The following is a 23,404-nucleotide window of genomic DNA, read 5'->3' as shown; positions in this document are numbered from 1 at the left end:
GGATTTTGAAGGTTGTACTAGTTGTGAGCAGATCCCCTAATAGTGGTTTCATGTCTCCCAGTTTAGGCATTCTTCAACTGGAATTTAAAAGATGCAACAATTATAATCCGCTTTTAAACTCTTTTCTAATGGGGCATTGTTTAATAAGGTATTTTAATCTGGAAATACATATTTACATATATTTAGACTGTGAGAGATGTCGTTCTGAAATAGAAACTGGCGACATTGTCTCTCTTTTTGAACCCTATACCTTTCCAAGAGCTGAACACATCCTCACTCATTTGATTCTTTGCTGTAGGCAAAGAATACGTGTGCTGATTACTAAATATCCTACAGAAAATGCATGGATTAGTTGCTTTAGTGGCCTTTTTTTTTAATGTATACTTTTTTTGCAGTCAGAACATTCCCAGTTAGATGCTAAAGTCAGTGGTGTGGAAGTAAATTCTGTTGGAAAAAGAGAGTCATTGCTTGCTAGAGCTGAAGAACTGAGAGAGAAGAGTTCACCTCAAACTCCAGCAAAAGTAAGTTGGGTACAAATGTTTTGTATTTGAATGAGGCCGGTTTTATAAAATAGTGACATCGGATTCAAAGGATTGCTAACATAATGCTGTGAGCATTTGAGGATACTGCTTCAAAGTTGTAAGAAAGTAAAAAGTATTTAAAATTTATATGGGATAGGAGGGTTTTAAAGTTTTGTTTTCTGGTGAATATATTTTTGGAGAGCTAATGCAAACTTATGCAGACTCAAAAATAGGACTCTTTTTGGGTAAGATGCTTAGTTCAGTAGTATAGCATTGATGTGAAATCGTCCGGTATTGACCTTGAGAGCACCAAAGTTCCTATTTGGAAGCAAAGAATTTAATTTTTAGAATCTTAATTTTGCAGTAAGACTGTTTAGCACATGTGTTAACACTGCTATTGTTCTGCGGAGGCTGAAGGCTTTCTGCTATATATTCATTGTTTGAGGCAGATTTAAATATTTTTCTCGCTCGCTTTCTCGCTCACTCTTTTTCTCTTTTTTTCTCTCTGTTTCCGCCCCCCCCCCCCACTTCCAGCTGAAACTAGATTTTTCTTCTCCCAAAATGCCACGACGAGAGCTACTTCTGGAGGAGGAGAAATCGATAGATTTTGTGTTTATACCACCTGAACCTAAACAGCGGATACTGACTGAGCATCAAAAAGAGGTGTTACAAACAAAGAGGTGGGTTGAAGAGACAAGGGTTGTCATTGTCTAGAGAGATGCTTATTTCCCACAGAAGAAAACTAGGATGGATCCCATTTATATCAGATGGCCATCACCCTTGCTTTGGACTTTGGGAGACGGGGTGGTGGGAAACATATTTTTGTAATATGGAGTAGGTGCATGCAAACTATTTGGGAATGAGGTGGGTCATATTCGCCTCTAAGGTCTGTAGCTGAACCTGTCCTTTTACTTTGATCCTAACATTATCAATAAGGAGAAAAATGTTGCAATTATTTTGCTTTTTTTTTCGTACATGAAAATTTTTATCATTTTGTGTTTGACCAAGTTTTTTTTTAAGTCTCAGCTGGGATCTTAACATTCTAAATAGTCTTTTATTTTAAAGAATGCAATTTGTTTACTGTAAAATGTTTATAAATGTCTTTTTATGCAAGTTTTTGAGAGAAAATTGGAGTAGTGTTATCTAAGCACTTGTGCAAGTGATCTTTTTGTCAGCTGTTTGGCATGAAACTTGCTTTTTATGACTTACCTATCCTTGTAACCTATACAGCAGATATATATTACAAAAGTATTTAAAAGGGCTTGTCCATTTTAAGATTTATTTCCCCGAAAACAGGATTGACATTCCCGCAATGTACAATAACTTGGATGCGTCTCAGGATTCCCACTTGTTTTCCCAGTATGCACAATCTCAGGAGGGCAGTTCGTAAGTAAATCGTTTTACTCTTATTTGCCATGCCATTTAGTCTGCATGTTAACAGAATTCATTAACACCCAAACTCTTTGTGTCGTGTCTAATGCAAACTGTGAATGTTTGGTGTGCTGTTTTATTTTGAGCAATGCGGTTTGAGGAGGGAAGAATGTTTGAAAACTTTCATCAAATTACAGCAGCTCTTACTTGGGTTATTTTAGAAAAACTTGCTACACTCTGCGGAATTAACTTATTGTTGAAATTATGTGGATAGGGCTGTGTGTGGTATTAAATGTACTGCTAAAGATGTACTGCAGCCCAAGAGCTCATGAGAGCTGGCAGACTGTTTGAGTACAAGTGCAAACTTTGTAAGACTAATCTTAGAATTTGCAACACGGAAACAGACCTTTATGCCGGCTGTTATGCTCCATGCCAGTCTCCTTCCATGTTCTTCTTCAAATCCTATCAGCATATCCTTCTGTTCCTTTCTCCCTCATATACTTAGCTAGCTTCCCCTTAGACTCATCTATGCTATTCACCTCAAGTACTCATTGTTGCATTTTCAGTATTAATCCAATCATTGCAAAATTAATGTTTGATCTCAGCTTACCACATATGTCTTGAGCATGGGCCTTTAATACCAGTTTTAGAGATGCCTCTGTGGACAGTGTGCTGCCCCATATTGTGTGTTTTTTTTTTATCCCCCTTTTTTCATAACCATGTAGTTGGTGAACCTCATTTTGCTTAAAGAAATGGTGAATGAAGTGCGGAAAAGGCAATATTGTTCTCTAGTCTGAACCATAATGGATGGGGCAATTTTACATTGTTCTGGCTTGAACTGAGCTTCATTTGAAGTTATTGCAGAAGCAATTTTTATTTTCCACACCCACCCACGTTATAGGTTTGTCAATCAAAAACCATCCTTGTTCTTATCTTTTGAATTTCTTATTTTGCAAATTCTAGTTAGTGAGGCTTCCATATTGCCAAAAGTCCCATTTTGTGTACTTGGTCTAATTCTGTGTGTGCTTTTTTTCTAGCGGTAAACCTGCCATAGAAGCTGAAGAAACAGACAAAACTTCTGAAAAACCACCAGAGGTGAGTTTTTTTAGAATTCTTTTATGGAATGTGGGTGTCACTGGCAGGCCAGCATTCGTTGCCCATCCCAAGTTTCTGTTAAATGAGTGACTTGCTCAGCCATTTCAGAGGGCAGTTAAGAGTCAACCACATTGCTGTGGGTCTGGAGTCGCATGTAGGCCAGACCAGGTAAGGACAGTAGATTTCCTTCCCTAAAGGACATTAGTGAACCTGATGGGTTTTTATGACAATTGATGGTTTCATGGCACCATTACTGAAACTAGCTTTCAATTCCAGATCTTTTTAATTAATTAATTACATTATTACCTGGCAGCTTTTAATAAAATTATTTTGTAAGTGATTAGCTGTAAGTGAGATCTAGCCGCAAGGTGAATGTTAGTTTTAGGAATGGCACTCTTAATGGATTTATGAGAATTAACTGATTTGATTCTACTTTAGTCTGGAGGTGGATATGTCACTATGAAAGATTCCTTAGTGTTATAATCTGCCTTGGACATAATGCCTCTTTTTAAATCTATTTTCATCACATTGGGCTTCAGCCTTATATTCAATAAGACAGTCTGCTGTGAGACTCAAATTGGTCTCCAAGAGATATGTGGGAAAGGTCCAAAGAGGACAATCCCTGTTCTTTCCAAATTCTGTCTTGTATCAATGTAAATGGCGCTGCAAATCTACATTCTATTGCTCATGTGGTTAATTAATGCGCTAACCAGCTGCCCTGCCTATTATTTTATTATTATTGAAATACAAGTTGGTAAATTTTATTAAGGTAAGCTTGTGGAGGTTTATCCATATATTCATTCCAACGACAGGTCTTTCTCAGACCAAATATTGATTTAATTCTGACCTCATATTGATTTAATTCTGACCTCTGATGGAAGCAGTTGTGGGGATGGGTCTCTAGTGTAAATTTGCAAAATGCTCCTACCAGGATGCTGAAGTACAAGTTTGTTAACCTTACCAGACAAGTATTTCTGCCTGGAACACTGATGCAAGAAGAGACATTCTTCTGAATTCAGGAGATTTGCACACACAAAAGAGATGCTTGTATTTGGCGCTGCTGACCTTTTCTCGTGATTGATGCTGGCAATGGATGGAAAGTGTTCAAATGTTTGCGTGTTGAAGTCTTGCACTGTAATGAGCGCCTCCTTTCTGGAAGGCAAGGCCTGGATTATTTCTGTTTCGTTCTGTCAATTGTAACATTCAGAATTATTTTTTTCAGAATCAAAATATGGAAACTGAAAATGAGCTTGATACACAGGTTGCAATGGAGGCAAGCAGTGAAGGTAAATTGCTTGATCAAGGAACTGACCAGGAGTGTGCTGGTCATGAGGGAAGTAGAACTGAACAAATTGCTGAAGATTCTGTAGCTCCTGCTTGTGATGGCAAACAGAAGGAAGTGAGTAATATGGTGGCTGAATCTACGTCAAACTGCACTGGTGGTGCTTCTGAATCTGGGATCAGTAGTGCAGATGTCAGTGGCAGTTCCACCTCCTCTGATGTCATCTCTGGGACACCACAAAAAACTGGCAGCAGAAGACAGTCGTTTATTACTCTGGAGAAGTTTGATCCCTCCGCTACGTGCTACTTCAGTAACTCGCCTTTGGTTAAATTTGCAGTTGCTGAAGTTTTTGTTCCTCGGCAGGACAAAGCAATGGAGGTGGCAAATACATCACAGCTTGAAGTGGACAAGGTTTGCGAGGAAGTCAGTTTGAGTACTACAAAAACTGGATCAGTTAATGCCTCAATTACAGAGGTGAAACGCAGTAGACGCAGGAAAAATAAATTTGAACAACTGCCTGTCGAAAAACCAACCAAGTGCACCAAGGCACCCAAAAGTATTAAGAGTTTTGAAGGGGAGTCATCTGATGTAACAGAAAATTCTTCAACTAATGATAAAGACACTCCTAATAAAAGCAAAGCTGACTGCAGCCAAGATTCTGAGAGTCAGACAGGTGTCAAACAGGCAAAAGGCAGTGTTTCTAATGGAGAAAGAAGTTCTGCATCTGCTGCTGTGGTTTCCAAAGACAAAGCTTCAGAAGGTGCTTCAGGTACACAAGATGGGAGTGATGAGCATTCTTCCAAAATGCTGTCAAATAAAACACTAAGGCGTTCTTCTAGGAAGCACTTGGATGTTGCAGTGACTTGTCAAGCAGACAACAAGGAAAAAAGAGAGGATAATAAACTGGGGAAAAGATCACGAAACGAAGGAGAGGAACCTCTTCAGGGTAAGTCATCTCCACATCAAGATCTTGCCAAGGGGAAAGAGAACGATTCTAAAACTTCATCTGGCAAGTCAGCAACTGAGAAAAGCAGGACTTCAAAAACTGATTCTCAGGACTCTGATTCCATCAAAACTACCCCAACTGCTGGCAAAGGCCGTCCTCGCTACCAGACTCGTAGGGCATCCCAAGGCTTGTCTGAAGTGGAGAACAGCTGCTGTGACATGACTGAATCAGAGAGTTCTGAAGGCAACTCAAAACTTCGAGAAGGTCAAAAGAAAAGAAGAACATTTAGGGGGAAAACAAAGACCAAAGAGCTGTCCCTTCAGGACAGCAATACCAAAGTAGTGATGGAACATGAACCGACTCTGGGCAGTCCACTGTGCTCAACAAATGGAACTGTAGAGATGAAGTGTTCAGAGAAAGAAAAAGAATTGGAAATCGAAAATAAGCAAGAAGCTGCAATGATGACACAAGTGGCAGATATAGAAAATCTAAATGAAATAAATGCTGTTGTGCAGATATCTGCAGTGCCTCACGCTTTAGTTGAAGAGCCAAATGTGGAAAAGGACCCCAAAACAAACAGCATAGCAAAAGACACAAAAGAACTACCTGAAACTATTGAAAGTGTAAAAACTGGGCTTGATTTAGAACGGGGTAAAACTGAAGGAGCCTGCACAATTATCCATGTTGAACCCTTGCCTAATGAGGTAGGGGTTTCAACGACTGCATTATCAACTAGTGATTGCTCAAATCTTTCAGATGTACAGCTTCCAGTCAAAAAGAACCAGCAGTTGAAGGAGTGCCATGTGAGAAGTAAAAGGACCAGGAAAACTAAAAACTGTGATTGTTGTAAAGACTCTTCACAACAGCATGGGAGGTTGCGGGTGGAAAGCAAAGAGAGTTCCACCAAAGAGCCGCCTCCTGATCAGAAAGAGCATAATCCACATCTGAGCTCTTCAATATATTCTTCAGAAAGGCTATTAGAAAGCCCCAAGTTTAACGACACTGTAAATGATGGACCGTGTGCGTTCAGCACACCCCTCTCTCAGAATAGCAAAATACAGTTTTTTGGTGCTTCCCTTAGTACTGTTGCATCTGAGATGGATTTGGCTGAAGAGAAAAAGATCATTCGAAGGATTGAAACTCCCATAGAGCAGAAAGTGATGGAGGACTCTTCTGTGGAGCGGGAAGTGGGAGTGGAGGACTCTTCCGCAAAGCGGAAAGTGGTGGAGGACTCTTCCGCGGAGCGGGAAGTGGGAGTGGAGGACTCTTCCGCAGAGCGTAAAGTGGTGGAGGAATCTTCTGCGGAGCGGCAAGCAGAAGAAACTCCAAATTGTGGAAAGAATGGGCAAGTCGAATTAATCGAGGAAGCTGATGGCACTGCTGAAATGTCAACATCAGAAGGTGAGCCAGTGTCCAATGATGCTGGTGAGTCTGCTGCCTTAATGGAAGGTGAACAGTTGGAAAGCAAAGAAACTCTAGCAGGCTGTGAATTGGATCGAGATCAAATGAGTAGGACAGGTGTTACTTCACCAGTTGACAAAGTGACCACAGTGCAAGCTGAATCAGATCAGATGGAAGGGACAAGTGTTTCAACCCCATTTGACAAAACAACTATACAGGATGAACCAGTAACTGCAGCGCATTTTAAAGATGCAGAATCTGATGGTAATACAGAACCACTTTCTGAGGTGCAGTTAACCACAGATATTGAGCTCCCCAAACCTGTGATACCAGACAGTAAAGTAGTTGAGCACACTTCAGAGCATCTCATGGAATCGCCACAAAAGACTAAAAATGATGATGCCACATTTCTGATTGGTTCAATGCACAGTCCTTCTGGAATGCAAGCATGCTGTGTGTGGTCACCTACAGCATCACCTTCTACAAGTATCCTCAAGAAAGGAATTAAACGGCCATCTGAAAATGATTCTCCTTCTCCAATGAATAAGGTATATAAAATAAATATTTTATTTTGGATAAATTTGCATGTAAACTTTTTTAATGAGTAGTTGAACCAAACAGACCATGAAGGCCACAGGTTAGACTTCTGGTCTGTGCTGAATTAGCTGATCTTGGGCATAATACTGGTAATTTACGGTTGACATCAGTTCCTTGGATTAGTTTGAAATATCAGTGAAGCTATCCCGTTGACCTCTGCTTGGTGTATATTTATGGACATTGAGTAATAGAATGAGGTTGAGTTATGCTGCCTTTAAAGTCAGCTTGCTGACAATTGAGGTTTGCATATGACTACTGCTAGAAGGCCATTATAGTTTGTTTTCATAGAAAACAAAATGGGCAGATGCTTCATTTTGAAGTCATTATCCTGTTTAAATCTCTGAACCATGCAACACCTACAGAATTTGTTTGCCCAATATTGCTTGCATATGTTCTTCCCCACTTGCCCAAGTGCAGAAAGCTTAGGAGTGTGTTTCCAATGTCAAGACTTAAACCCCATGTGTGAATAACAGAACTGCAAGAATTTAACTGACTCACATTGCCAAGCACTGTTGGATGCTGTGTTTCTCCAGCTTTATCCATCAGGGTATTAGCTTGCAGGGTTATCTAGAACTGAGTGGAGGGGGAAAAGATCTCTCCAGATCCCATTAGCAAGGCAGCCTGGCTGGTCAGTTAGTGACCGTCTCCTGCAGTACTGATGGTCCTGTCTAGTTCAGGCGTTGGATTGTCAGTCTGTTGTATTTGGTTTTCAACTTCCATATCTCTATCTGCAAATCCCAATTACAATTGTGGAATGCAGATCCACCTGCCCCCAAGACACGGGTAAAAATTCTGCAATTCCACAAAATAAAGACAGAATTTGTGTTTTATTGTCCTTCTGAACCTGATTTATAGGGATTAGCAGCCCCTTCATCTATTCTAGGTAAAGCCAGAGTCTCATTCCATTAGACTAGGATATTGATTGAAGATCCCAAAATTGGAATCCCATGTAACAAATATGAATATTGTTCAGTCATTTTGTAAATCAGTAGGTTGGTGACCATTTCGTGTAGATACTAGAGTGGTGGATGTATAACCAGCACGGTATTGGCATCTCTAGGGAGGACGAATGTAATTAACAGATAAAATAGCAAGAAAAAAAGCACATCACCCCCTCTCGACTCAAGGTGTTAACTTAAAATTGACTTCAATTTAATAAATTTTTCTTTTAAAAAAAAAATCAAAAAATGCACCCTTTTTATGGAATTGTGAATGTCAAATCCAATTTCACCTTTTATGCAAGTTTTCCACAGCTTCCAAAACGTTGGATGAGAAAGGTGATTTGCACACTAGTGTGGGCAAGTCTGGCTACTTTTTTGTGTGTTTTAACTGGGAACAAAAATGTATAAAACCCATTTCCAACCAACAAACAGACTCCCCAACAGACTAATTCTAAGGTAGCTAAATCTGCACTCAAATAGAGTATTCTGTGTTTTCTAGAGTCCTCTCTGTCTTGTATGTCCTTTTTTTTTTGTGCTTCCTTGAATGAAGGCCGGCACTTCTGCATTTAACAAGGCAGTCAAAGCCTGAGGTTGGATGGGGCTCGTGAAATTATTTAAATATGTTCTATTATAAATTGAAGGATGTGTGCGCGTATGTGTGTTGGGAAAGAACATTTTGTTCTCCTGTATTTAGAAAACCTTTGTATCATGTTTGCGGGTATGACTTAAGGGTTTGAAATATTGTTTTTACCAAATCCCTTGTTCACCCACAGAATTTTTGACTACTTGATTTTATTTTTAAGAAAGCTTGGAACTTTTTATGGTATTGGCAAGTGCCATTTGTCAGGACTTGAATAAACTTGCCATAAGGCTACATTTAAGCAAGTTCCTGAGCCATCGTCTGAAGCCTATTGACTTGTTTTGTTCAATCATATCCTAGCAGTCGTGGTTATTTTTACACATTTAAAATACTATTTATCAGTACAGTGCAGCATGCACGAGAGTCCTGGAGCCACTATGCCATAGAAGCAAGCCATTCGGCCCATCAGTCCATCTATCTGTAGTCCAGTTCAGTCTGTCCCATTCCCTGCTCTAATCTCGTAGCCCTGCCAGTTTATTTTCAAGAGCCCATCTAATTTCCTTTTGCCATCATTCATTGTCTCCACTTCCACCACCCTCGTAAGCAGCCAGTTTCAGGTCATTACCACTTGCTGCATTTAAAAAAAAATTCTACCCCTCATCTCCCTACATCTCTTGCCTAAAACCTTAGTACAAGGACTAAGGGATGTTGATTTATCAGCTAACGGGAAGCTTTTCTTTGTCTATCTTCTCGAAACCTGTGATAATCTTGTATACCTCTATCACATTTCCTCAACCTCTTTGCTCCAAGGAGAGCAACCCCAGTTCCTCCAACCTAACCTTGTAGCTAAAATCCCTCATTCCTGAAGTCATTCTGGTAAAGCTCCTCTGCACCTGTGAGATCCTCAGATCCTTCCTAAAATGCGGTGACCAGAACAGGATGCAGTACTCTAATTGTGGCCTAACCAGAGCTTTATAAAAGTTCAGCATAACTTCCCTGCTTTTGTATTCAATACCTCTATGAAGCCCAAGATCCCATATGCTTTGGGACTCTCTCAATATGTCCTGGCACTTCAAGAATCTGTGCAAGTGGACCCCCCCCCAGATTCCTTGGTCCCTGCACACTTTAGAACTGTGCCATTAAGTCTATATTGTCCCTCCCTATCCCTTCTGCCAAAATGCATCACCTCGCTCTTTCCTATATTAAATTGCATCTGCCACTCAAGAGGTTGTGAATCTTTGAAATTCTTTACCCCAGAGGGTTGCAAATACACAATCATTGAATATATTTAAGGATGAGAGGAACAGATTTTTGGTGTCTCGGAATCGAAGTAAATGGGGAGCGAGTGGGAAAGTGGAATTTAAGCCCAGGGTCAGCCATAATCACATCGAATGGTGGAGCAAGCTCAATGGGCCTTATGGTTTACTCCTCCTGTTTGTTTTTATGCCACTAGTCTGCCCATTCTGCTAGCCTATCTATATCTTTTCGCAGTAGATTGGTATCCGCACCATTTACCACGCCTTCAAGTTTGGTATATATAATTTTCTGTCTTCGAACCATAGAACAACGAAGGCCATGAAGGAGGCCATTCAGCCCATTGTGTCCATGCTGGCCAATCTAATCCCACCTTCCAGCACCAGATCCATAGTCTTGCAGGTTACAGCACTTCAGGTACATGTCCAAGTACCTTTTAAAAGAATTGAGGGTTTCTGTCTCCACCACCATTCCTGGCAGCAAATTCCAGACACCCACCACCCTCTAGGTGCAAAAGGTAAATCTGTGTCCCTTGGTAACTGACCTGTCCGCCTGGGGAAACAGGTCCTTCCTGTCCACTTTATCTAGGACCCTCATAATTTTGTCTACCTCAATTAAGTCTCCCCTCAGCCTCCTCAGTTCTAGGGAAAACAGCCCTAGCCTATCCAATCTTTCCTCAGATCCAGGTCTGAGAGGCTATGGGTAAACTCCTGTCTGGTATTGTAATCCAAGCTTCCTTTTCAAGCTGCAACTTTCAAGCCCTGGCAACATTCTCGTAAATTTCCTCTGTACTCTCTCCAGAATAATTATGTCTTTTCTGTAATGTGGTAACCAGAACTAAATGCAGTACTCCAGCTGTGGCCTAACCAGCATTTTATCCAGTTCCAGCATCACATCCCTGCTTTTGAATTCTATACCTCGGCCAAAAAAGTAAAGCAATCAGTCTGCCTTCTTCACCACTGTTATCTACCTGTCCTGCCACCTTCAGGGAGCTGTGGACATGCACTCCAAGGTCTCTCACTTCTTCTACCCCTCTCAATATCCTTGTTTATTGTGTATTCCTTCGCTTTATTTGCCCTCCCCAAATGCATTACCTCACGCTTCTTCTCCAGATTGAATTCTATTTGCCACTTTCCCGCCCACTCAACCAAACCATTGATATTCTGGAGTCTGTGGCTATCCTCTTCACTATTAACTACACGGCCAACTTTTGTGTCATCAGCAAATTTCCCAATCGTGCCTCCCACATTTAAGTTCAAATTATTAATATATACCACAAACAGCAAGGGACTGAGTCCTGTGAAACACCACTGGAAACAACTTTCCATTTGCAAAAACATCAGTCGACTACTACCCTTTGTTTCCTGTCACTGAGCCAATTCTGGATCCAACCTGCCACATTCCTCTGTATCCCATGGGCTTTCATTTTACTGACCAGTTTGCCTTGCGGGACCTTGTCAAATGCCTTTCTAAAATCCATGTAGACTACATCCACTGCACTACCCTCATCAATACTCCGTTACTTCCTCAAAAAACTCAATTAAGTTAGTAAAACATGATCTTCCTCTAACAAATATGTGCTGCCTTTCTAAGTGGCAGTTTATCCTGTGTCTCAGAATAGATTCTAACAATTTACCCACCACCGAGGTCAGACTGACCTGGTCTATAATTATTTGGCCTATCCTCGCACCCTTTTTAAACAATAGTACAGCATTCGCAGACTTCCAATCATCTGGTACTCACCTGTATCTAGTTTGGATTTGAAGATGATCCTCAGAGCATCTGCTATTTCCTCCCTGGCTTTCCTTTAACAACCTGGGATGTAATCCATCCGGTCCTGGCGATTTATCCACTGTTAGCAATGTCAGACCCTCTAGTACTTCCCCTCTCAGGTATGCTTATTGTATCCAATATTTCACACTCCTCTAACTACAATGTCTGCATCAACCCTTTCCTTTGTGAAGACAAAGACAAAAAACTCATCAAGAACCTTGCCCACATCTTCATCCATGCATAAGTTCCCTTGTACATCTGATAGGCCCTACCCTTTCCTTAGTTATCCTCTTGCTCTTAATGTACTGATGAAACATCTTTGGGTTTTCCTTGATTTTACCTGCCAATAATTTTTCATGTCCTCTCTTTGCTTTTTAATTTCCTTTTTTACTTCACCCCTGCATTTTCTATACCCCTCTACGCTTTCTAAAGTATCAAGTTTTTTTCTGATCATCTTTCTTTCTTCTGCTTTAATTTACCCTGTAAGCGTCTAGATAACCAGGGGGCTGTAGATTTGGCAGTACCACCCTTTATCTTTGTAGGGACATGCCTACACTGTCCCTGTAGTATCTCGCTTTTGACTGCTTCCCACTCGTTTGCCACTGGTTTTCCTTCAAGTAGCTTTATCCAGTCCACTTCTGCCAGGTCAACTCTCAGTTTCTTAACATTTGCCTTCCCCCAATTTAGAACCTTTACTCCTATTTTATCTTTGTCCTTTTCCATAATTGTGCTAAAACTTGCTGTATTATGGTCGCTATCTCCAAAATGGTCACCCACTGTTACTACTTCCACTTGCCCAGCTTCATTACCAAAGACTAAATGTTGCCTAACCTGATACTGACCCTCCTATTCCATGAGCCTCAATTTTGTTAAACAAATTTTTGTATGGTGCTTTGTCAAATGCTTTCTGAAAATCCCTTCCGTGTTTAGCAAAAAATTCAATTAGATTAGTAAAGCATGATCTGCCTTTTACAAATCTGTACTGGCTCTCCTTAATTAACTCAAACCTCTCCATGTACCAGTTAATTTCCTTCCTCCTCTTGCCACCAACCTCCATGACATCCCGATTTATTAGTTCTAAAATCTTACCAACCACTGATGATAAACTGATGTCATTGCTAGGAATATCCTGACACTCTTTCTTTGAATAAGGGTGTCATAATTGCCACTCTCCAATCCTCTGGCATCTCCCCTGTATTGAGTGAAGATTGGAAGATTATGGCAAGCCCTTCTAACTCCACTCCCAGTTCCTTCAACAACCTGGGATGCAAGCCATCTGGACCAGGCGGCTTACCACTCTAAGCATAGCCAGCCTTTCCCGTACATCTTGCCTATCAATTTTCACCCCATCCGTTACCTCTACCATCTCTGCTTCTTCTGATATTTTGTCACCACCCTCTTTCTTAGTGAGTATTTTGCATCGGTGTTTACTAGGTTTTCTAGCTTTGCCGTGCACCTCTAAATGTACATCGCCCTCTTTGTCCTTCATTGGCCCCACCCCACCTCTTACTACCTGTTTACTATTTATATGTAGGTAGAACATTTTTGGATTTCCTTTTATGCTAACTGCCTTTCTATTCTCATATTCCCTCTCTGCCAGTCTTAATTTCCTCTTCACTTCCCCTCTTGCTGTATTTGGCCTTGTTTTCATTTGAAGAGTTCATCTGACATCGTGCACCCTTTTTTTTTTTTGTTTCATCATATCTTGTATTTAAGGAGCCCTGTTTTTGGTTCCCTTACCTTTCACCCTTGTTGAAATGTACCTAGCTTGTACCTGAAACATCTATCCTTAAAGATCATCCATTATTCCACTACTGTTTTTCTCTGTTTTTGGTTCCATTTTACCCTGGCTAGATCCCCCTCATCCCATTGAAGTTAGCCATCTTCCAGTTTAGAAGTTCTGCTTTAGATTGTTCCTTGCTCTTCTCCATTCAAAATCTAAACCTTAGGATACATGATTGCTCTTACCCAAGTGTTCCCCACAGATTTGGTCCACCTCATTCCACAGCACCAAATCCACTAATGCCTCCTTCCTCGTTGGACCAAGAACATTATGGTTAAGGAAGTTCTCCTGAACACATTTAAGAAATTTCTGCCCCTCTTCCTTTACTCTAACGTTATCCCAATTGATATTTGGCTAATTAAAGTCCCCCAATATCACCATTCTATAGTTGTTGCACATCTGTGATTTCCCTGCAGATTTGTTGCTCTGTGTGCCTCTCATTATTTGGAGGCTTATGAGTGCTTTATTAATTTGAATAAAGATTGAAAAATTGGCTTTCTATGCTCCCAGTGTATAATTTGTACTTTGGGTCAGTTGTATTTAACCATCTTACCAAAAAAAAAGCTATCTCAGTAAATACAGGCACTTCTGTTCAGCTTTTTACATAAGGTTACACAAGATTTTTATTAAAACATTTCCAGGCAACATTTGGTTTATGCTAATCTTGAAACTTGGAATTTTTGAAAAGGTTGTTTTTTTTACATGCTCTTCATGAGATAAAAGTCCAAATTTTCCTTTCTGTTCTATGCCATTTGTTTTCTGTAGATCCGTCGCGTTTCATTTGCAGATCCAATTCAGCGGGAAGGGTTAGCAGATGACATTGATCGCCGTAGCCCAGTAGTGAGATCCCATTCTTCTGGAAGTTCTCCTGGATTAAATCACTCTGCCTCAAATGGTTGTAATCGGTCCAGTATTCAATCCAAGGTAAGTTCCGTTCTCATTCAAATCACAAGACTATAAGATAGTTACAGCTAAAGAAGCTACTATCTCCCATCTTAATTTGTGTATCCAAAAAATCCATTAGTCTCTGCCACCCTAGTTATTTGCAGTACTTGTCTTATTGAAATTTCAACTGACATTGTCCAGAAGACATTTTTCCCACTCATTCTATAATTTCTGAACTACCTCCTTCAATTCAGCTGCACTGCTTGCTTGGAATTAGTAGTAAAGGTGACTAATTTGCAGTCAGTTTCTGAATTTGTCATTTGTCTAAATGAGAAACAGTAGTGGTCCCACCCCAACATAACTCCTAAGTTTCAAGCAGGCCATTCTTAATTTGACCTCGACCAGATTGATTCAGTGGTGGCATTTTGAGTTGGAAGATCATGTATTCAGGTCCTACTTTACTTCAGTACAGTGCTGAGGGAGTGCTACATGGTCACAAGTGCCATTTTGGGATGAGATGTTCAACTAAGTCTGTTCACGTGGGCGTAAAAATAAAAAAGAAATTGCATGGCACTATTTGAAGAAGACCCAAGGCGTCCTGGTGTTGTGGTCAACAAGTAACACCACTAAAACAGAATAACTGATCGCTAATCTCACTCCAGTTTGTGGATCTTTATGGTGCATAAATTGGTTGCTGTGTTTGCCAACATGGTAGCAATGGTAGTTCAACCAGTGCTTTGAGATGCCCCAAACACTTGAAAGCTGCTATATAAAGGCTCTTTCTATAAACCATACAGCTTTGGGCTTAATGGCCTTTTGTGTGGAATTTGTCAAATGCTTTTACTTGAATTCTAGGGGTCAGTCTGCTCTAAGATTTTTCACGGTCTACTTGAGTTGTCATTTTTTTCATATTGAGCCACTGTCTTTGCACCTTCTAACCACCAAGGTTGGTCTAGAACATCTTCTAAAGCAGCATTAACAGCTTATTGCTCAAGTTATTACTGTTTCAGTACTTCATGTTTATTCTTGATATTTGATTCCATTTTATACAGAATTGAAATAAGACTAATGAACTGGAAGATGGCTGAATTGGTTTTGAATTTTTTTTTTTAGAAGGTCTGCACACATTAGCGTGTTTTCAATCTCTTGGTACATCCCCAGTGACCAGTTACATCCTGATATTGACACCATCCATCAGTTTTTATGAGTCTGATTTTTAGATCAGTAGTGTAGCTGAAAAGTACTGTCCAGATGAGCTTTGATCCCAAGGTCAGAATAATTTGAAACCTAAGTTGTTGTTTGCATTTTTACAATTACTTTCTACGTAAAGTTTTAGAGTATCACTTAAGAGCAGAAGATAAAAGTAAGAGAGCATTGCACCCAACTAGCTTACTTAAGAGTTTGTGTGCAAATTCAACCTTTTCTTCCCTTTTATTTCCTCTGTCCTTCATTAATGCTCAACTCTCTCTGATTTCCAGGCATATTTTTCATTCTTTTTAAGTTAAACCTGTACTCCTCATCTGTTCATTCAAAAATGTGTTATCCACTTCTCACCAAGCTCACTGTACAAGCTGTCAATGCATTACATTTCTCTGATTAGCCTTCAAATGGTAAAATTGTTGAGGGTGTTAACCCTGGTTATGGTAGTACTCTTGCTTCTGAGTCACAAGTTATGGATTCAAGTCCCACTGCAGACACTTGAGCACATAATCAAGATTGGTACTTCAGTGTAGTACTGAGGGAGTGCTGCACTGTAGGAGGTCACATTTCAGTTGAACTGTTAAACCAAGGCCCAATTTTCCCCCTCAACTGGTCACAAAAGAAGCTGTGGTACTAGTCGAAGAAGAGCATGGAGTTCTCCCCTGTATCCCTCAACTGACCACCCCAAAAAATAAAATGGCCTGCCGTGTTTCCAACATTACAACACTAGTGCCTCTTCAAAAGTGCTTGATTGGTTGTAAAGCATTTGTGACATCCTGAGGTCATGAAGGACGCTATATAAATGCATGTCTTTCTTTTGTGGCCCTGTTTTAATGTTTTTTTTATTTTAATTGTGCAAATGTTTGCTTTGTGCAGAATTTAGCACATCACTCAAAATGGTATGAGTATTATTTGATGTATAGAGAAAGGGAGTGTTATAACATTGGAGTTACTGTATTTAACTTATAACTATCCATTTCATATGTTTTTATTCTCTCAGTACAACACCACTCCAACTAAAGGTTTCCTGTCTCCAAGTGCTCGCAGCTCTGGCTATAAAAGCTCAAAGAAATGTTTGGTAAGTTGCAGGCAGCTAGGTACCAGCATGTTTTATCCTGTGATTGAGTGATGTCATATTATGTAAACATGGTGAATTTTTTTCAAAAGCAAAATACTGTGGATGCTGGAAATCAGAAATAAAAACAGAATGCTGGCAGTACTCAGCAGGTCAGGTGGTGTCTGTGGAGAGAGAAACACTTAACGTTTCAGCTCGATGACCTTTCATCAGAACTGGGAAAAGTTAGAAATCTAATAGGTTTTAAGCAAGTCAAAGGGAGGGTGGAAAAAAGAACAAAGGTCTGTGGTAGGATGGAAGACAGGAGCGATAAAGTGGCAAAAGAGTTGCTGGTGCAGGGTTAAAGGGAGTGGTAATGGGACAAGTAAAGAAACAAAAGATCTGACTAGAGGAGGCCTGAATGGCATTCTGCAGCTGCTGTCTGAAAGCAAAAACAAGCGTAAAAACAAAACCTGCAAAGAAAAAGGAAACAAAATGGGGCAATGGTTACAGTCTAAAATTATTGAACTCTGTTGAATCTGGAAGGTTGTAAAGTACCTAATTGAAAGATGAGGTACTGTTCCTTGAGCTTCATTGGAACACTGCTGGAGGTCAAGGCCGGAGAGGTCAGAGTGAACACATGGAGATTTGAAATGACAGGCAACTGGAAGCTCGGGGTTACAATTTGGACTGAAAGGTGTTCTACAAAGTGGTCACCCAATCTGCATTTAGTCTCCACAATGTATAGGAGACTACATTGTGAACAGCGAATACAGTAAACTAAATTGAAAGAAGTACATGTTTCACCTGGAAGGAGTGTTTGGGGCCTTGGATGGTGAGACAGTAAGTAAAAGGGCAGGTGTTGCATCTCCTACACGTGCATGGAAATGTGTTGTGGAAAGAGAGAATCTAGCCATCTCCCCTTGATATTCAATAGCATTACCATCACTGAATCCCCCACTGTCAACGTCGTGGGGAGAGGTTACCATTGACCAGAAATTGAACTGGACCAGCCACATAAGTACTGTGGTTTCAAGAGCAGGTCAGAGGCTAGGAATTCTATGGCGAATAACTCACCACCTGACTCCACAATGCCTGTCCACCATTTACGAGGCACAAGTCAAGAGTGTGATGGAATACTCTCCACTTGCCTGGATGGGTGCAGCTCGAACACTCAAGAAACTTGACACCATCAAGGATAAAGCAGCCTGCTTGATTGGCACCCCATGTACCACCTTCAACATTCACTCCCTTTACCACTGACGCACAGTGGCAGCAGTGTGTACCGTCTACAAGATGCACTGCAGCAGCTCACCAAGGCTCCTTCGACAATACCTTCCAAAGCTGCGGCCTCAACCACCACGAGTAACAAGGGCGGCAGGTGCATGGGAACACCACCACCCCCAGGTTCCCTTCCAAGCTACACACCACCCTGACTTGGAACTGTATTGCTGTTCCTTCACTATCACTGGATCAAAATCCTGGAACTCCATAACAGCACTGTTGGTATACCTATACCCCAAGGACTGCAGCGGTTAAGAAGGCAGCTCACCGCCACCTTCTCGAAGACAGTTAGGGATGAGCAGTGAATGCTGGCCTATCCAGCGAAGCCCACATCCCAAGAATGAATTAAAAAGGAGTGGGTGTCGGGGGTGATTGAGGAGTGGACCAGGTTGTCGCAGAGGGAACAGTCCCTTCAGAATGCTGAAAGGGGATGGGGAAGATGTGTTTGGTGTCAAGCTGGAAATGGCGAAGGCTGTTCCATTGAATATGGAGGCTGGTGGGATAGAAGATGAGGCCAAGGGGAACCCGATCATGGTTCTGGAAGGGAGGGGAAATGGTTGAGGGCAGAAATACATGAAATGGAACAGCTCCAGTGAAAGACTGTTAACCATGGGAGTGGGAGGAATCCTTGCTTGAAAAAAAAACATACCAGAAGTGCTGGAATGGAAGGTTGCATCATCAGAACAGATGCAATGGAGACTGAGAAACTGGAATGGAGTCCTTCCAGGATGCAGGGTGTCTGGAAGTGTTGTCTAAGTAGCTGTGGGAGTCAATGGGATTATAATAAATATTTGTTGATAGCCGATTCCCAAAAATGGAGACGCAAGTTCAAGAAAGGAAGCGTCAGTGATGGACTATGACAGTGAGAGAAGGTTGGAAATTGGGAGCAAAGTTGATGAAATTTTCCAGTTCGGGGCGAGAGCAGGAAACCGCACAAATACAGTTATCAATATACTGTAAAAAGGGGTGGGGTGGGGGTGGGGTGGCGGGTTCTGAACAGGACTGAAACGAGGAATGTTCCACATACCCCACAAAAAGGCAGGTATAGCGAGGACCTGTGTGGGTACCCATAGTAGCATCTTTTATTTGTAGGAAGTGAATGGGGTTAAAAGTTGTTCGATGTGAGAGCAAGTTCATCCAGGCAGAAGAGGGTGGTGGTGATTGGAGACTCGGTGGACCTCCTGTTCAAGTAAGCAAAGGAGAGCCTTTGGACTATCCTGTTTGGGATGGAGGCTTAGCTATATTTGTACAATTCCTAGGATGCCCATTGCTCTGCCCACCACCCCTTCTCATTCTTTAAGTTCAAGGCTAGACATTTTAGTTCACTGTAAGGGAAATCATGTTTGAACCCAATCCTGTCCTTACTCGCTGTTCATATTCTCTCACTTCCAACAACAGCTTACATTTAGAATCATTGAATGGTTATAGCACAGAAAGAGGCCATTTGGCTTCTGTCCATGCCCACTCTCTAAGAGGAGCTCAGTGAGTTCCCAATCATGAGCCTTTTCCCTGTAGCCCTGCAAATTTGTTTCTTTTATAATTATCCAATTTCCTTTTGAAAGCTGTAATTGAATCTGCCTCCACCATACTGTCAGGCAGTGCATTCCAGATCCTAACAACTTTGAAAAAGTTTTTCTCCTCCTGTTGCCTTTTGTTTTTTTATCCCCATTCATCTTAAATCTGTGTCCTCCTGGCTCTCAATCCTTTGCCAATGGAAACAGTTTCTCCCTATCTATTCTATGCAGCTCTCATTATTTTGAACACCTCTATCAAATCTCCTCTCAACCTCATCTTAGGAGAACAGCCCCAGGTTCTCTAATCTATCCTCAACTGAGGTGCCTCATCCCTAGAATTATTCTTGTAAATATTTTCTGCACCCTATATAATGCATTCACATCCTTCCTAAAGTGTGGTGCCCAGAATTGGACATACTACTCAGTTGAGGCTGAACCAGTGCTTTATAAACATTTACCATGGCTTCCTTGCTTTTGTACTCTGTGCCTCTCTTTATAAAGCCCAGGATCCTTTGTGTCTTATTAACTGCTTTCTCAACCTGCTCTGTCAGCTTCAACGATTTGTGCACATATACCCCCAGGTCCCTCCTTTAGAATTGTATCCTTTTATTTTATATTGCCTCTCCTCATTCTTCCTACCAAAATTTATCACTTCACACTTCTCTGCATTAAATTTCATGTGCTACGTGTTGGCGCATATGCTCCTTACAGTTCGCAGTACTTCCAAATTTGTGTCATCTGCAAATTTTAAAATTGTGCCCTGCACGCTCAGGTCTAGGTCTTTAATATATACCAAGAAAAGCAGTGGTCCTAATACCAACCCCTGGGAAACCCCACTGTATAGCTTCCTCCAGTGTGAAAAACCACTACTCTCCATTTGCCTGCCACTCAGGCAATTTCATACCAACGTTTCCACTGCCCCTTTTATTCCATAAGCTTGTCAGCAGAGTTAAAGCCCATTACATGGCACTTTATCAAGCGCCTTTTGGAAGTCCATATATACCACATCAACCACATGACCCTCGTCAACCATCTCTGTCATTGGATCAAAAAACTCAATCAAGTTAATTAAGCATTATTTGCCCTTAAATCGATGCTGGCTTTCATTAATCTACATTTGTCCAAGTGACTGTTAATTTTGTCCTGGATTATTGTTTGTAAAAGCTTTCCAACCACTGAGGTTAAACTGACTGGCCTGTAGTTGCTGGGTTTATCCTTTGTTGTGAATGCTTCCATTTTTTTTTTTGAAATCGAGAATTTGTGTTTTAAAACTGAAAAGGATTCTATAGATGCTGGAATTTTAGGTTTTTCTTTAAAAAGGAGGTCGCCAGAAGGTTTGGACTTAGTTTGAACTGTAAACGGTTACTGGAAGGCTCCTGTTTTCAAATAACCCAGCAGGGGTTGTTTTTGACTTGGAGAGATTTTAGAAGGAGTGACAGCCCAAAATTTATAAACATCAGGTGGCTTGACTTCTGGAAAGATTTGGTTTCAATTTGAACTATTAATGTCAGTTGATTTTGCCTGCCAGAAGAAAGAGCAGCTCAGTTCTCTCTCTCTCTCTCTCTCTCGAAAACAAACCCAGTATACAGTGTGACAGTTTCTTATTTCCTCCTGTATTTGAAGTAACACTGCATGTTTAAAGGAACTTTGCATATCAAATATGTGGGAACTAAAACCTTGTTGCTGCATTCCTGCTGTAAGACCTATTTGGAGCCTTTGTAGCTGCATCTTCAACATCGCCTGGAAAGAACGGTTCTAGGATGATCCTAGTGATGGCTGCCTAGATGCATTTGGGACTCCAAACCAAAACAAAGAACATCTATCCATATCTTCTTTTCAGCCAAAATTGTTTTTTTTTTTCCCCCTGCTATTTCTTTGTAATAGCTGTAAACAAAAGTCCCTTTTATATCTTTTCCCGGTTACTGTGTGTGTGAGGGCTAAGATAATTAAGGTGCTTTAATATTTCAATTTGTGTGTATGTTTTACTCCACTATTGGTTAAGACTTGGTTTATAATCTGATAATTTTGTTGTTTAACAAACCTGGTTGGTGTGCTTTATTCTGGGAAAAAGAGTATATGGTTGACTATCGATAAATGGGGAAATTTTTAAATATATGTTGTGACCTGTGGAGAAGTGGGACTGAATTAACAATGCACTCCTCTTGCCTCGATCGTAACACCTCACACCCCTTTTTTGAATTAGGGTGTATATATGTAGTTCTGTGTCCTCTGGCACCACTCCTGTCTCGAAGGAGAATTGGACGATCATGGCCAATGCCTTCACAATTTCAACCCTTGCTTCCCTCAGTATCCTCGGATGCATCTCATCCAGTCCTGGTGACTTAGCAAATTTAAGTACAAATTTAATTTCTTAAACTTCCTCTTACTTATATCATGCCTTTAACGTTGTAAAACATCCCAAGACACTTCACAGGAGCGCTGTTAAATCAAATTTGTCACTGAGCACCATGAGATATTACTGCAGGTGACCAAAAATTTGGTCGGAGGTAGGTTTCCAGGATGATCTTAAAGTAAAAGAGAAAGGCAGAGGTGGTTGAGGGAGGAAATTCCTGAGGTTATAACCGAGGGTGCTGAAGGCACAGCCACCAGTGGTGGAGCAATGAAAATAGGTGATGCTCAAGAGGCCGGAATTGGAGGAACATAGATATCGCTGATGGTTGTAATAAATAGTTTTGACGTAACAGAGGCATGGGGTGGAGTCGGATGATGAGGCGGAAGTTGGTGGTTTATCATAAAAGGTTAATGGATGGTGATGAGATGCGGCAACCCTAGTAATTTTTTTTTTATTTTCATCCTCTTCTCCCTTTTCCCCCCCACCCCCCCCAGCATTGTTACCACCTCCCCAGCTGTGATCAGTTAACTCTGTCCAGTCAGGGAATCAAGCCAGTGACCTTCCTAATTAACATTCTAATTAATGGGAAAATAAGAGCTACAGTGTCATCTTGAGCCACTGGTGTGGGTTACAGCTGTAAACAGGAGTTAGATTTGAATCCGATTTGCTTTAATAAACATGTAGAAAATGAATGGGAAAGATGATACCTGGTTAGAGTAATTCTACCTTTCATGGTGGCACGCAGGACTATCAGCACAATTAAACAGTGTGCTGTTTTGGATAATATATCTGCAAAACACTAAATTAAAACATGGTGCCAAAATTGGTTTTAATGTACGTGTTTTTTTTTTTAAAACCTCCTCAAGATCTCTGAGATGAGCAAAGAACCTGTGGCATTATCCACAGCTGGTGTCTATCCTGCTCTGATCAGCTGCTCTTTACCAGTAGAGACTATTCTACCCCAGCTTGCCTCTAACATGTGGTAAGTAAAGTTAATGATGCATTTAGTTGCCCTGCATTTCAATGGGTATTTTAAAATGTTGCTTTTGAATTCTAGTTGTAAAATAGAACAGTTTTACTAGGGGAGTGCCTGTAATTAAACATTTGTTCAATATTAAATTGTGCTACCTTGACTGATATGCTTCAATGTAAATTGCCTCCTCTACACCAATGCTGAATGATCTGGTTTTATTCTTTCCAATAGGGCCCGAGGTTTGGGCCAGCTTGTAAGAGCTAAAAACATCAAGACCATCGGTGATCTGAGCTCGCTCACAGCGGCTGAAATAAAGTTGCTTCCAATCCGCTCTCCCAAAGTTTTTGTAGTGAGAAAGGCTCTCAAAGCCTTTTACGAGCAGCAGGTGAGTTGTTACCTGTAAACTGACCGGTCCTATCTGAAGTTGCAGCTTGTTAAAAATTAGTTACCGTTGCATGCTAAACTGGTGGAGGTCCTTGAATCTTGTTTATAAACTTTGTTTTGGTGTTCGTCTTTTTCAAAAGACACTTTGCAATGGTACTGTGTCCAGTATTGATGCCGAATTTGACTCTACATACACTTTTCTATGTTGGAATA

The 23,404-nt window shown here is 40.9% G+C and overlaps 1 protein-coding gene across 7 annotated transcripts in view; it reads left to right on the top strand.

The window, feature by feature from the left end:
- rif1 (replication timing regulatory factor 1) overlaps positions 1-23,404 on the top strand; it is a 99,824-nt gene that overhangs the window by 66,756 nt on the left and 9,664 nt on the right. For all 7 annotated transcript variants that reach the window (XM_068034922.1, XM_068034915.1, XM_068034918.1 and 4 more), the window contains 9 exons: positions 396-521; positions 1,056-1,201; positions 1,818-1,907; positions 2,930-2,987; positions 4,210-7,164; positions 14,310-14,468; positions 16,630-16,707; positions 22,701-22,816; positions 23,039-23,192. In XM_068034922.1, the coding sequence (XP_067891023.1) occupies positions 396-521; positions 1,056-1,201; positions 1,818-1,907; positions 2,930-2,987; positions 4,210-7,164; positions 14,310-14,468; positions 16,630-16,707; positions 22,701-22,816; positions 23,039-23,192 (3,882 nt within the window). The remainder of the gene's footprint in view (positions 1-395; positions 522-1,055; positions 1,202-1,817; positions 1,908-2,929; positions 2,988-4,209; positions 7,165-14,309; positions 14,469-16,629; positions 16,708-22,700; positions 22,817-23,038; positions 23,193-23,404) is intronic.

This window comes from Heterodontus francisci, chromosome 7 (assembly GCF_036365525.1).
Source record: "Heterodontus francisci isolate sHetFra1 chromosome 7, sHetFra1.hap1, whole genome shotgun sequence".
Classification (NCBI taxonomy): domain Eukaryota; kingdom Metazoa; phylum Chordata; class Chondrichthyes; order Heterodontiformes; family Heterodontidae; genus Heterodontus; species Heterodontus francisci.
Note: the sequence above shows the minus strand (reverse complement) of the source record. Positions and strands in the feature narration are given on the sequence as shown.